The sequence below is a fragment of the Nipponia nippon genome, unplaced genomic scaffold (assembly GCF_047370975.1).
Source record: "Nipponia nippon isolate SJK-2023a ecotype South Korea unplaced genomic scaffold, ASM4737097v1 scaffold_6, whole genome shotgun sequence".
NCBI lineage: Eukaryota > Metazoa > Chordata > Aves > Pelecaniformes > Threskiornithidae > Nipponia > Nipponia nippon.
In genome coordinates this window covers 50,088,790-50,103,686 of record NW_028262380.1, presented here as the reverse complement: position 1 = coordinate 50,103,686, position 14,897 = coordinate 50,088,790, and the positions used below count along the sequence as shown (strand labels likewise).

At 40.7% G+C, this 14,897-nt stretch overlaps 1 protein-coding gene across 5 annotated transcripts in view; it reads right to left on the bottom strand.

The window, feature by feature from the left end:
- TNKS (tankyrase) overlaps nt 1-14,897 on the bottom strand; it is a 145,423-nt gene that overhangs the window by 59,742 nt on the left and 70,784 nt on the right. For all 5 annotated transcript variants that reach the window (XR_015699864.1, XM_087737102.1, XM_009474885.2 and 2 more), the window contains exons 4-5: nt 9,262-9,298; nt 8,334-8,409 (exon numbers count right to left, since the gene is read on the bottom strand). Coding sequence is in view for 4 of the 5 variants with exons in the window: in XM_087737102.1 (XP_087593228.1) it covers nt 8,334-8,409; nt 9,262-9,298 (113 nt within the window). In the remaining variant the exon portion in view is untranslated. The remainder of the gene's footprint in view (nt 1-8,333; nt 8,410-9,261; nt 9,299-14,897) is intronic.

Genomic DNA, 14,897 nt, shown 5'->3' with positions numbered 1-14,897 from the left:
TTGTGGACATGATAAACTACACTTCAAATAATTTCTGAAGAAAATGAAAACAGGTGAAGGGATACTCACTGAAACTTTTTGGGGAAAATGTTTAAGATCTCATAATGGGAACAGAGCAGGTAGATCAGTTCTACATTTTATTCAAAAGATATCATCTTGGGTTATAGAGGGTCTTAAGTGACACCAGGGATAGAAATTAAGCCGAGTCATCTATACTGTACAAAGTCAGGGGAGAGATTCGTGTGTTATCCACTTTGACCAGGCTTGGCTGATGAAATAAGATGGGATCACAATATAACAAAGGGCATAACTTGTCACTATTTCTGACATGCATGAATCCTGGGAACTATCTTCTTAAACAAGCAAAATTGTGTTTTAAAGGCAAAGTACAGTTGTGGCCATTTTTAAAAAGTTCTTTTTATGCGTGTACTGCATTGGGCACTTCTGCCCCAGGCACATCATGAACATCATGGTATTTGCTTTGTAACCTTTTTGCAATGTTGGAAATGTCACCTTTTTCACAGTGCTCCATTACCTAAATCCAGGAAGGATCCTTAATTTTGAGTGCAGACTTTGATTTAAAATATTTAACTTAATTATGGAGAAGTATAGCTATAACTGAAAAGAGTACAAAAATATCTGTCTGATCTACAGTACTTATTTTCATAACTGAGGCACATATTGACTAGGGAAGAGTTGCTTAGAAGGACTACAGTCCATCTTCTTCCCTCCATCAGTCCTCCTAATTATAACATATGCAGGGATAAGCTCTAAGGTTGTGAAGCCCTTCATCCCAATCAAAGTTGGGAATATGGACCATACAAATATATTCCAAGGTATCACAGAATAACAGAGGTTGGAAGTGAGGTCTGGAGATCAACTCGTAGTCCAACCCCCAGCTGCCCTTTTCCACTCAGTTTACTCAGGTTCTGTGAATGACTTCATACCTGAGGTGGGATAAGAGCATATATAGGTCAGTTGCCATGGACCAGCTGGCATCTGATGACAAGTTCTCCCATGACTGTGTACGTGCCCATACCCAATGCTGGGTCACTGGTGAGGCTGCGGAAGATGCACAAACAATTGTAGCACTTGCAGAACGCAGTGGTCGTCGAGCATAGTAAGGGAGGATCTTAAATCCCAAATTTCTAAACCAATAAGCTTTCAGAATAACATTTTTGTTTTAAACAGAAACAGATGTGCTCTCCATCCTCCCTCAAGCCACAGAAAATTAGCTTGCTGAAATAGGGGAGTGCTGGCTCATATCCTCCCCTAGGCAAGCAGACTACCTAGCTGTATCTTTGAGATATACACACATATACACACACAGCTAGATAGATACAACAGTGTATATGAATATGTATGTGAGTATATATAGTTTTAAGATTTTATATATATATACACACACACACAGCCCTAGATATACCTTTGATACATATGCGTGTCATGAAACACATCCAAGATGGGTGTCAGCAAAGACTACAGTGCGTGAAGCCATCAGCCAGGGCCAACTTTAGCAAACATTAGCTAACAGACTACATTGTTATCGCTTATTTCGATAGCTGCAGTTCCAAAAAAGCTGTAATCATGCATCATGAAACCTCTGGCTAATCTTTGCAGGATCACAAACGAAGAGCCCAAAACCTGCACATTTTCCACCCACAAAAGCAGTTTTATAGTACTTCATCAAAACCAGACTGACATTTTATACTAGTAAGCAGCAAGTGAGCAGATTCAGCAAGGGCTTGTCTACCCAGTTATTCTGGAGTAATTGTTTTGGATTTACTCCATGTGGAACTGTCTTTTTTTCTGAAATAAAATGACATTTTCTAGTTAAACAATTTTTATGTATTTTTAAAAATTTTTATTTTATTAGACTAAACAAGGAGAAAGCACTTGTTCTGAACCACGAATATACACAGTGAACTGTTAATCTGGTTTCAGTGTATGATTCCTTTGCTCCTCTCCTCCACACAAGTTACTTTTTGTTGTGGATAAGCCTTGAGACTAGAGACTTTTGATACATTTACAAACAACACAAACAATGTATACCGGCAGAAAAAGCTCATAAAATCTTGGGGAAGATGTACATTGTGACACTAAATAATATATTACATGTGACAAAAAATATACATATGTGTAGAGTACACACAGAGATTCAGACATACCCTTGGGTATGACAAAAATGCCTTGCATCAAGTATCTGCTCACAAGTCTTTTGCTCAAATATGCAGCTTTTGTTTGTAGAAAAGTGTATATTTTCACAACATTTAAACAACACTTTATTATACGTGAAATGATTTCTTCCAAAAGATGTTCCATACTCATCTGAATATAATCTGTACACCATAAATGTATAGAACAAACAGACCTATAGGTTTATGTGGTATTAGTTTTCATTTTTATTACTGTTGCACAAGAAAAACGCACACCGTTATAAAGGTTTATAGTGTCACTAGCACACAATTTGTTCACAAGTCTTGCAATGCACGGCATTTTTCTTCAACCCCCAGCTCCTAGAGCCAAAATGATTACAGGAGAATCTCAACCTCTGCTCAAGTCTGTTGGTTTCGTAACTGTAAAGAAAAAGCTTGTGAAAACGTGGATTGATCATTCCATACAGACTCAGAAATTAGAAAGCATACCAATTTTCTTTTGAACTGCAGGATTTTTCATGAAAATGGCTGAGAACAACCAGAATTCTGGAACAGGGGCTGGCAAATCCACTTACCAGCAGCAAATTGGAGACTCCCTGGTAAGAGGAGACAATTCACCTGATCTTGTTAGAGTTCAGTTTCTAATTATCAGCCCTTTGTTTGCAGACTGATCAAGCTGGTTGCAGATAGAAAGAAGCAGAGGAGGGAAGAGAAGGAACCTGCAACCCCATCCAACAGAGCGTTACTTCATACCGGAGATGTCCCATACATAGCAGGAGCCAAGGGGCAGTCTGCCCTTTCTACAGAACTCACGTGCAAGACCTCGTGCAGGGGGTGCTTCAGGGCAAGGATGCTGGTACTCCGCACTGCATTGCAGACCTTCTCAGAGTTGGATTCCTTATATCTGTACCCTGCATCCATGAACATGGATGACGCCGTGCACAAGAAAAATGAATGTCTGTATGTCAGGAAATAACGGGCTGAAGAAACAGCCTCAAAACCAAGAGGCAAGTACGTTTCCTATGATTCACAAAGTTTAATGGAAAGGCCTGCTACTGGTATTCTGGATCCAGGGTTGTCTACATCTGGTTTGGAAAGGCATAACAACAAAGGTGTGGGAGAGGCATAAAAAGAAGTATTAAGGACTGGTACTGGGAGCTGTTAAGGACTGAAACCTGGGAATAAACAAAGAAAGGGGCACTAGGAGCCAGAAGACTACAGGGAAATAAAATTAAGTAGGACCATGTATGTGCTAGAAATGGCCTTCTAATAAATAATTGTCTATTATTTTCTTCCATGGGATCACTGCATCAACCACAGCGCTGGATGGTCCCACGCTGGGAAAGAACAGAGGTGCATTGTTTGCAAGCTCCCTAGTTCACTTATTGCAGAAATTGCTATGTTTCTAGTTTCTAAGGAGCAAGGGCAGGGAGTGAAGGTGCAGGAAGGAAACCAATGTAGCTGCGGAGGAATTGCATCCTGTGCTGCCTTCTGGTAGTAATTCCTGCCTCATGCTGAACAAATACCTGAGACCAAGCTGTTCACGGGTAACACCATGGTATTCTCTGTTTTTCATATGGTTCATACAAAATGTAAATACAAAATGCAGCTGCAACAGATCAATGGAAACTATACTTTCAAAATATGAAGAATGCTTTTTATTTTACAGAAAAATAATTGTTCTGTGCTCCAAAGAGCTCAAAGTCTCAGGTATTTGCTTTACTTTGAAAGAGATGAACCTTGAGAAAAGGAGCAAAACAAACTGTTTGAGTAACTCCTGACCAGAGGAGTTGGGTTCCCTTACACGAAGAGAAGGTTTTATTCAACCGACACCTGAGTATTTTAGTGCCGGCATGATCTGAGCATGTAGTACAGTACAATGTAGTACAGGAGCAGGATATTATATACCAGCAAAAATCCAACTTAAGAAAAAAAATCCAACCTCCCATTGCCAATAGCTACCATGTCAGCAGGATGCAGTTCACTTTGGAAAACCATCAAGAAGTGATGTGGGAAGTCTGCCTTGTAGAGGAGGCTTCTCATCTGAATTGCCAAAAATCAGTGCTTCCTTATTAGCTCAGATACTTCTTTATTTTAAAAATGGAGGCAACATCAATTTCTTCCTGAAACACCTTTCAAGTGTTCACAACAGCTTTCCAAAGGAAACGAGAGGGCTAAGAGATGGCTTCAACTCAACTTGCAACCATGATACATTCTTTTTTAAGCCTGTATCTTGCCACTAACTATTGGATTAGGTAAGCTATGACTGCTGTAACAAGTCGGAAACCCAGCTCCCATGACAAAATAATACAGCGTTAGCTTCCAGTAGCAAATAGGAACCTGTTGTTTTAAAACAGTCAAAAACATTTTTTGACAATTCACCCACAACTGAGTCTTGAAAAAGACACCCCAAAGGAAAAAACGTATTTGAGGGAAAATAACAGGGGCTGTAAAACAAGTCTCCGGAGCCTACATACCTTTATGTAGACAAACACGTAAATAGGTGGCTTGGCTTTTTAACAGTGTGAGAGTTCAGTACCATCTGTTAACTTCAATACTACAGCATGTCTTCTAAAAGTCGTTACTTCTATGGATTACATAAAGACCAAACAGTTTGCCAGAGCTCAGAGGCTGGACACAGTGAAATTTTAGACCCATCAGGAATACGCAAGTGCCATGCATTTTGTCTAAGTTCTGCTTTGACAGAGCAAATACTTTGTGAAGCAATCTAAACAAAAGTGATGTAACACACAAATTTTATGTTACACACACCACATCCTAACAATTCTGTGATTTCTCAGTCTGCTGTTAAAAAAAAATCAAAGCAAGACTAACTGGCATGAAAAATGACTATTATATTTCAGCTCAGGCATTGCGTTTTAAAAAGCAATCAAATTGGACAGTTTCCCAAAAAAACAGTTCTTGTGAAATTTTGCCCTTGCATAATGCTTTCATTTGCATACCGTATAGCTCTGCACAGTATAGCTCAGTACTTGTACACTATTATTTGTGCCCTCATATATATTCTGCAGGCACATAAGCCAATATTTACTCAAAAATCAACCATTACCTAGCTCAATGAAATAGTCGTTTCTTTGAGATATTATTGTTGATTTTCCTTGGTCACCAAAACAAAACTCCATAAATTACACAGATCCTTGGTATACAGGAATGCTTTAGCTAACGTATAAACTTGCTCTTGAATGCTTTAGCTAATGTATAAACTTGCTCTTTCTTTTGCACACACTCCTTCATTTTTCACTCCAGAAAATAATTGCAAGAGTAGCAACAGAGAATGAATTCCCTCTTCAGGCAGCAGCTGAAGAGCTTCAGCAATGTGAACATTTCTACAATGCTCATAATCTATCTAAACCATGACTTGGAGGGGAAGAAGCAAGTTCAGTTTTCACTCCTATTCAGTCTTTGACCTCGATGCTAAATAAACAGATGGAATGATGGTTATCAGCACCACCTGTAACTGTTTTAGCAGCATGGACTCCTGTCCAGTAGGAATCAGACTCTGGCTATCAACACTTTTCAAAAAGGCTGCAAGCAGCACATAGAATGCAGTAAGTCTTTGTTATTTCCAACCTGAGCTGGTTTCAAACCAGCGAGCTACTGTCAGAGTTTTCCACCCCTTTTATCCCTTCTGTGAAGCACCACCTCACAGCAGATGTGGTGTTTGGGAAATCCAGGAACTCCAGATGTTAGTATGCATGGGATGCAAGAGATCCCCAGGAGGACAAAAAAACCAGGTAAATTGCAAATAGCAATGAAATAAGCAATACCGTGATTAACAATATCCTGACTATTCTGCTATTCATTTCTAGTGCAATAGGTGTTAGATGACAACTTCTGGAAAGTCACACCCCAAAGTATGAAAAAAAACACTACCACCACCTGCTATATAGAAAAGAATAATTACCCATTAAGTACCAGGACTCAATTTCCTCACCTACAAAGCTAAACATTTCCCTTATCAGAATAGTGCTGGGCATCTCAAAAACCTGCAAAGCTGAGGAATGCACAAACTGGAGAAGCGCGTACACAAGAGTTTGTGGATGTGTCTGTACTGCAGAATAAGTGTGATGCTGAGAATCTCAGGCCACTCCACAGAGCCTGCACTTCCTGGCCCTGGCAGCTGCATTAAGTCTGTGGCCTTACACTGCGATAAGTTTGAGGCTTGAAAACTCAAGGGATCTGCAAAAAATAACTATGAAAAGCATCAAGGAACGCAAAAGCCAACTTCCAAAATGGACAAATTCTCAGCTAGTGTAAATCAGCATCGGTCAACTGGAGGCCGCTACAGCAGCGGAGACTTTCATTTACAAGAATCCTGTGCTATAGGCTGAAAAGTTCACTTAATTTGCAGCACAGCTTAGAACAATTAAACCCCAAGTGATCTTGCACTAGCACAGGACCTGAGAGCTTGGCCTTACAAATGAAATACTTAACAGTTATACAGCACGCTTGCTACAGAGAATTACTTCACCTAAACAGTCTGTATACATATGGTGGAGGAGAAAAAATATTTGGTAGACATAATTAAAAAAGCTAATTAATATCAATGGCAAGCTATCTTAAAAGGAGTTTTAGTAACAAGTGCATTTGCCAACAACCAAACACACAAACAAATTAAAGTGTCCACATTGATTAGCTTTAACTGCAATATGCTTTCTGAGCTTCGGACATAAATTTTCTAACTAATTCAGAGGCTACAATAATACATAAATATTTTCCACTAGCTTAATATGAATTTTAAAAGCTTTTGATTTTAAGAGTAATAAATATTCTAGATAATATATCTGCAAGACCTTATTCCTCTCCGTATTGACAGAAATCACAACTCTGCCTTTGACCTTAAATCAATAGTGATGAGGACTCAATTACTCAGTACTGCACTACTGTACACCACCATGCTTAATTATAACAACACAATGCACTATTAATACCTAAATACAATCTCATTTGAATGGTAAAGTCTTAAAAAAAGGGAAATGAAGAACTATGGGCAATACATGTAATCTTAAAATATGGGGAGTATTTCATCAGTTCCAACAGACCTGAACTAAATAAAGCCCTTGTTCATTTGCCTGTCCTCAGATCATAAAATTAGTTGTTTTAAAAACCTGGAAGATTCATCAACTTTCCATCAGTGATAAATGCAAACAAGCGAAAAACTGGCTGGGTTTTCTTTCACATAGTAGGTATCGTAGGCATTACAATTGAGAAAACATTTTAAAATGTGTATTAAAAATAGGAATGTTTCCACAATGGAGGTAGATTTTTATAATCAGCAACATGTCTTTTAATGAAAAGGCAGAGTAAACTGGCCTATCTCCATTGATTTCAGTGGAACTGGGCTGTTCCACAACAGCTCCAGAATGGGCAGAGGTTTACACGATGCTCCACAACACTCCACCAAAAATAAAGACAACTATCAAGGAAAACATTCCCATGCTTTTCTCTATGAGAGCGAGATGCACCGTTACACGTGAGAGATGTTTTTAAGAGATGCAGATTAAGAACATTCTAGTACACAGTTAAAAAAAAAAAACCAACAAAACACAACCAACATTTGTAAATCCAACAGTCTACACAGAACATCATCTTGATGTCTAAAACACCAAAAATCACAGGATCTACTTCTCACTCCGTATGTTCTTCCCTCCTCCAGTTTCAGCCTAATCCTTAATTTAACTCAAACATCCCTGCCAGAGAAAGTCAAAACAATAATGCTGAATTTAAGAAAATGCAGAAGGTGTTAAGCATACCAATACAGTGCCAGTCTACGTGGCAGGGCATTAGGAGCTAAGCCAAATACCAACCACCTCACCCAGACAATGTTCAAATACAAATAACAACTTTCCTCCCTTAGTAATTTTATTCATCTGCAACAGTACATTTTGTTTTTCTCATAAAAGGTCTTAAGGTTTCACTTTACATGTACGCCAGGGTCTGACATTTAAAAGAAAAGACACACACAAAATCCACGTCCGCTGACTGTTGATCTGTCACAACTGCCAGCGTCAAGTACAACAGCATTTAATTTCATGGTGAAAAGACATCACAGGTTTTCCCCCCCGTACACTCTTTTGGTTTATACATCTATGCTTCCCAGTATGGCTAGATTGGCCTTTCTTGAATAACAGAAATATAAAGCAGGTATTAACCTACCTTACGCCCATCACTTGCATGGCAGTTCACATTTAAAGGAGTCAATAAAGCCATCAGTTTTTCTTCATTACCACTCCTGTAAATGGAGAGGAGAGGATTACGGAAAGGGGGAAAAAAAGACAGAGCTCTGCAAAACATTTGCGAAGGAGCTGGATATCAAAGTATAGTGTATTGAAATTTGTACTCTGCCAGGGAGAATATCAGATGGCTAAAGGATCTTCTGAACATTTCAAAGCCAAGGGTAAATACAGAAAAGAATATTAAATTCACAGATCATGCAAAAACACCTATTAATTTCTCTCCTTAACCTCATCGTATATTTCCTTTATCTAATTTTACAGATCCTCTGAAAGCCATTTGCTGAATTAAATGTTCTAAATTAAATACATTTTCATAGCATATGGCCCATAACAGTAGAAACAACTGCATACCAATATCCTGAAATTTTTTAGAAGGGTTAACAGTCTATATAAAAGAGTCATGTGCTGTCAGAAGGAAGGATAAAAGCATCTTTGGAATATATGACTGAACTTTACACCTTTTATATAGGCTTCCTTATGCTCTGTTCTGAAAAAGCCTATTTTCAAAATATATCCTAAGGTAGCACTAAAAACCAAAAGAAAAGAAAAATTCCAATATTTAATTTGCCCCTAAAAAGAACAGTCACAAAACGATAAAGAGGATTTAAGGAGCTTAAAGCAAAAACTCAATATTAACCTTATAACCACCATAGTGGGGGATTTCAATTACATAAACCGGCTTTTCCATTTGTACCAGACTGCAAAGTCCAAAGAGATTTATGCTAATGAAGTGGTTTGTTTGCATCATTTCATGGAAAGGCAATGACAAAATATTACTGTTTTAAAAATCCCTTTTCCTCTCCTGCTTCCACCCCCAAAAAATGCTTTATATTCTAAGCAGCACTCACCTAGCAGCTTCCAGGAGTTCGTCCTTCTTGTATTCACCTAAATGGTTGCAAAATATCATGCTGTTAGCATTTGGCAGAAGACAGATTAAGAAATGCAGTAGGAAGCAAATACAGAATTAAAACAGAGAAGAGGAGAAAAAAGCCCACACCCCGCTGGGTGATGGAGCTGTGACGTTAGCCAGCTTGTGGAGGCAGCATCACCAGTACCTTGGAGACGGGCAGCAAATTGACGCATCTTCTTGTCCAATCCTCAGATGGAAAGGCTTTCTTCGGACGACCAATGACTGCGAAATCTTGTGTCCAGAAACACAGTCCCGCTGATAACAGCATGTCAGCTGAAGACAATGTCCCCACCCCCTGCCCTATTCAGTATGTCACATTATACTTGGGAAGCATAATAAATTCTGAGACAAAAGCGAGGCAGTGCGGCTTTTTAAAAGGTACAAATTACCGATCTCCAAAGCTCTCACCTGCCTATTTGAACGGTAATATTAGACTTCAAGTTCTTCAGAAGAGCAGTGATTATTTTAAAAATTCCAAATATTATATCATCAGCCACTTTCCAAGAAAATATGCATTTGAAATAAAAAGCACAGACAAAAGAGCATGAACTCTCCAAGAGATTTTGTTACGAGACTCAGATTAGAGGTAACCACGAGTAATGTTAAAGCAACGTTTACATTTGAAATTCCGAATTACAACAGACAACTCAGGAAGGTTGTTGCATCACAGGATTAAAATGAATATCTTAAAAAGAGCATAGAATAACATGACCTGTGGAAGTCGGACGGTATTCTACAAAGCTGAATCACGATGACATCGCGCAATACAAATTTAAGGAAATTTTAATTCAGAAATTAGAAAAATAGCTTTTAAGCAGCTTCATAAAGTCACAGAGCAGAGAGTATCCTTAAGAGCCAAAAGATGCAGGGCTTGAAAAACATACTATACACTACCTGCCAGAGGTTTAAAGCCTCTAACCACAGCATTATAAGAAAAACAGGAAGATGAACCTGTCCTGCAAGAAAGAAAAAACCTTTGTGCTGCCTCCTATGCGTATTTGTAATCAGCCTCCAGTGAAACTCTCATTACAGGTGAGGAAAGCTGTCAGGCCATGGGAAATGCCAGCTCGGACTGCAGGTAAACTGGAAGGCTCCTCTGGAAACAATATCCCTCAATGAAGAACTTCTCTAGGCTGCGGGAGGAGGGTGAGAGTCCTCTTCCATCAGAAACAGCTTGGTACTCCCCCCATCACAGCTCCTCCAGTTATCAGCAGAGGGGGACAAGGACCACAACAAACCCAGCCCTCTCCAGGGCCTGAGGGAGCCCTGTTTAGTTCAGCAACCTGCCTTCCCCCAGGGGTAGGGAGGAAGAGGGCAAGTACCCACAGCCACGCGCCTCCCACGCCATCCCCCTGGCTGCAGCTGAGGAAGTCTCACACAAAGACATTATCTGCATCTCATCGTACCGGTGAATTTTCCTTCCACAAGCGTGTTTAATTGCTTTCCGAAATATATTCAGCTTTGGGAATTCGCAACAACCTGCAGCAAGGAGTTCCACCACGCAACTGCCTCTCGCACGACAGGTCTCTCAGCTGAGCGGTTCTGCGTTGCTGAACCCCAGCAATGGCGCAGATGAGTTCAACACAAGGTGAAGAACTGAAATTGGCGTTCCAAGTATAGGCCATGAAGGTTAATTTAGCTTTTGGAAGAATTTATACGTCTGAATGAAAACTTGATCATGAAGCAAGTAAAATGACACAAAAAATATGACTGCCTTTGTCTCACCGCCACTCTCCCACTTCCGAGGGGGTTGCTGCCCACCACAGGCAACTGCCTTTTCAAGCCATGGTGCATGTTCCTCTTTTTTTTATTTTAATGAAGATAAAATACTGGGCACAGTTGTGAGTGTTTCAAATCAATGGTGAGTTAAAAGCTCTGGCCAGCATGTTATGAGGAAAAAAGACAGACACTTTATTACTACTGCATTACTTGTGGAACAATCTCAAAACAGCTGGATTTCCTGCAGGAGAGTTATTGGCCTGTATTGTATCAACACTTCAGGGACCTAATCAGATTAAAAGACCTGTTTGCACATTCTGGTTTGGCACAGTGCAGCTAGCAGTCCTAACCAGGCTTTTGAATACTATTAGGTTAGACAAGTGTAATAACGTTTTTCCTTCGTGCTCAGTAAGTTCGTACTTTAAAACACAAAGGCCCTTTCCTCAAATACCTTTATTAGCAAAAGCATTACTGACTAACAGAAATGGAAGGCTGTGGCTCTTGATTTAGAAATGTCCCACTGTATGCCTAAGTTAACCAGTTACTTTTACTAAGTGGTACTTTTTTAAAAAAGGTATTTACAGATACCATTGAAATTCATACAAGCAATGCTTGAAATTCATCACAGCTCTCCCACTCTGCGATACGGATTAGGAAAACATTATCTTGTAATTGGCTAACTTTATTACTCTCAAAGAGACGTCACATTTTGCAAAGCAACGCCTAAAATTATACAGGCGCTTAGAGCACACCATCAGGTTTGCTAAAAAAGGCCAAGCGCACTCTGCAGGGCTCTGCTCTCCTGGCCAGGAACGGGATGCAGGGGAACCCCTTGACCACTCAAGCAAACAGCTGGTGGGATGCCACTAAGCGGAGAGAGGGCTGGCGGATGGCATTCGGGAGAAGTGGGTGGCACTGCCCGCAGGACCAGCTTCTGCTGGCGCAGGCTGCGTTCCCACCAGAGGGCTCTGCCAACACAACTAAAGCCGCTTGGCTACGAAGCATATCAAAGGCCATCCTGCAGCATTTGGCCACAGATACCTAATAAAATATTCATTTGCAAAGCATTTGAAAACAAACCATGCGTGCTTGTGGCAGAGATGAATTTCAAGTTCTGAGCTGAAGTACAGGAATACAGACCATCAACCCCACATAATACTTCTGTTCAAAGAATGTTAAACTCCTTGACTTGAACCAAGCTAATAATATCACTTAAAGAGCTCCTTTGGGCCGGTCAGGATTTATGGTTTTGCAAAAGGGCATCTGCAGAACAAAGTGCAGGTAACAGCCTGAATTACTCTTCCAAATCTCTTAGCAGTTGCTAGCTTTGAGAGAAAAACATCCTTCCAATCACAGTGTCAATACAGAGGATTTTTGGCAAGAATATTTTGGATGACACAAAGCTTGTCTGCCAGAGGCGTGAAAGTTAACGTTGTTAGACCTTGCCACAGAAGACCAAAACTGAAATACAAGGTTGCAAACAATTTTCATCTATTTGCTATTCAGCCCTTCCACCATATCTCAGTTCAACCTGTCCTTTCTGCGTTTCATGGCAAGCCCATACAACACGTGGCCATACCACCAGATGCATCCTGCCACACTAGGTAGGTGAGAACTTGCCAGGCGTGCCTCCTTTCTCTGTACAAGAGAGCCCAGAGCGACAGCCCAGAAAGGCTGCCACTTCTTGGCCTGGCAGCCCATGAGGAGAGCACTGGACTTGCTCACCTCCGCATGCTGGGTAGCGCAGAGACAGTCAGCCTGGGAATTTCTGAAGGCAAGGACAGAAAGGGTGTGAAATCGGGAGCAGAGAGCTATACCAAAGCAATGTCCCTATTCCTATCTTGTCAGACAAAAGCTGGTAGGTAAGCAGAAACTGCTCAGTGTCTGGTGTTCACTGCATCTGATGAAGTTCATTGCTTACAGCTCACTCAGCATCCTTTAAACAGTGAAGTTCTCTACTTGCTCCCCGCTCCAGATCAAATCACTGCCACTCCATTTATGCTGGAACTAGGAGGTCACCAATGGTAACCACAGATAATCAATGTTTAAAGACACAGCTACCACCAGGCAGCTAACTAGCTCTATCTCTGTCCCCTCCCAGGAGAAAACCAGTTATCTCCAAGACCTCTGATCAGCTGCTGTGAACTACAGTGATCGTGGCTCCACGTTATGCATCCATTGCTGTACCTGGCCCTACATGTATTTTGCAGTAGCTGATCAGCAGCAAATGCTTATTAACTATCAGACATCAGTGGCCGCTTGCACCCAGCAACTAAGCGGATCAGGAGCTAGAAGCCCAATTGAGATCTCAGTGGAAGACAGAAGACCTTGCCTTGCACCAAGACAACATGCTGATCAGCAGCCACTTTGAATCCAACTGGAGCAGATGAAAGTTACTGAAAGAAGAGTATTGAGCTGGAGACATATACAGACATACACAGAAACATCGTATTTGGGAGAATGAAAGACAGGCGTGCACCAACGGTGACAGTCCGAAATCTTTATGAGGTCCTAATGTATTCCTTTCATTTGTGCTTTCCAGCTTAACGAGAAAAGCTGCAGCCAGAAAGGCACGACCAGCCTGTTGCAGCTAGTCTCCATGAGCCCTCCTCTATCATCAACCTGTTCTTTCTGCTTCCCACCTTCAGGGCGCCATCTTCCTATTTTTGTGGTTATTGGTGCCAGATGATCATGTGGTGTTACACCGGGTCACACTGAAAACCTAGGTGCAGCATAAATCAATTCTGTTATTAAAGAGTTACAAGGAATAATCAGTCAATCCACTCCTAGCTTTAATTCACTAGCAACCTTTAAATTTTAAACTTACTAGATGAGTCTGTGAAACGTGACTATCATATACGCATGTGTTCGAGACAAAAGAAAAAAATCCCGAATTCTGGAAAAAACTAACAATCAGTCAATCCATCCTACAGTGTACTTTACAGACAAATAACCCTATTTCACTCTGCCCCCCAAAGTGTTGAAATTTCATCTGAATACTGCAAGCTAAAAAAACCTACCTGAATGCATGGCATAAGCCAACAGTGCTTTTTCAATGCATCTACACTAAGAAACAAGGTGAACTGCTCTCTCTCTCTACGTATCAGCTAATACAGAAACCAGCTGGAGCCAAAATGTCAACCTGGACAAAATAGTTTTTCCATTATCGTACTATCAGGTGTCAGTTTTCCACAGTGAGGAAAATTCCCTAAATATTAATGTCACACAGATTAAACCAAGTCATTATTATCCAACATAACAGCAGAAAATAATGAGGAAAAAATGGATGAAAATATTTTCAACCAAACTGAAAAACTAAAGAGGATGAACAAGTTGCACATCATACAGAATCATAGTTACAAATTTAGATCCCCAGAGTATGGATAAACAATGAAAAATATTACACTAGCCAATGGTACCCTCCTTCTGAGATACTTGACAAAAGGGCATGGGCCCGATGAATGTGCAGCCATGGCCACAGGCTGGGGAGAGAAGATTCATGAATATCACAGAATCACAGAATGACTGAGGTTAAAGGGACCTGTGGAGGTCCTCTCATCCAACCCTTCTACTCAAGCAGGGCCACCTAGAGCAGCCTGCCCAGGACTGTGCCCAGGCAGCCTTTGAATATCTCCAAGGATGGAAACTCCACAACCTTCCTGGGCAACCTGTGCCAGTGCTTGGTCCCACAGAGCTCGACTCATTATCTTTCCAGGTGGCGATCTCTTTTCTTTCTTGGCAGCTGCAGGCCTAGCAGCACTGCAAGTCAGGGGTGAATTCTTACTCCATTAGAAAACATGGCAGCTCTACATTTGACTTTGACCATATGCAGAATTTGGCTTGTTATAGGCTGCC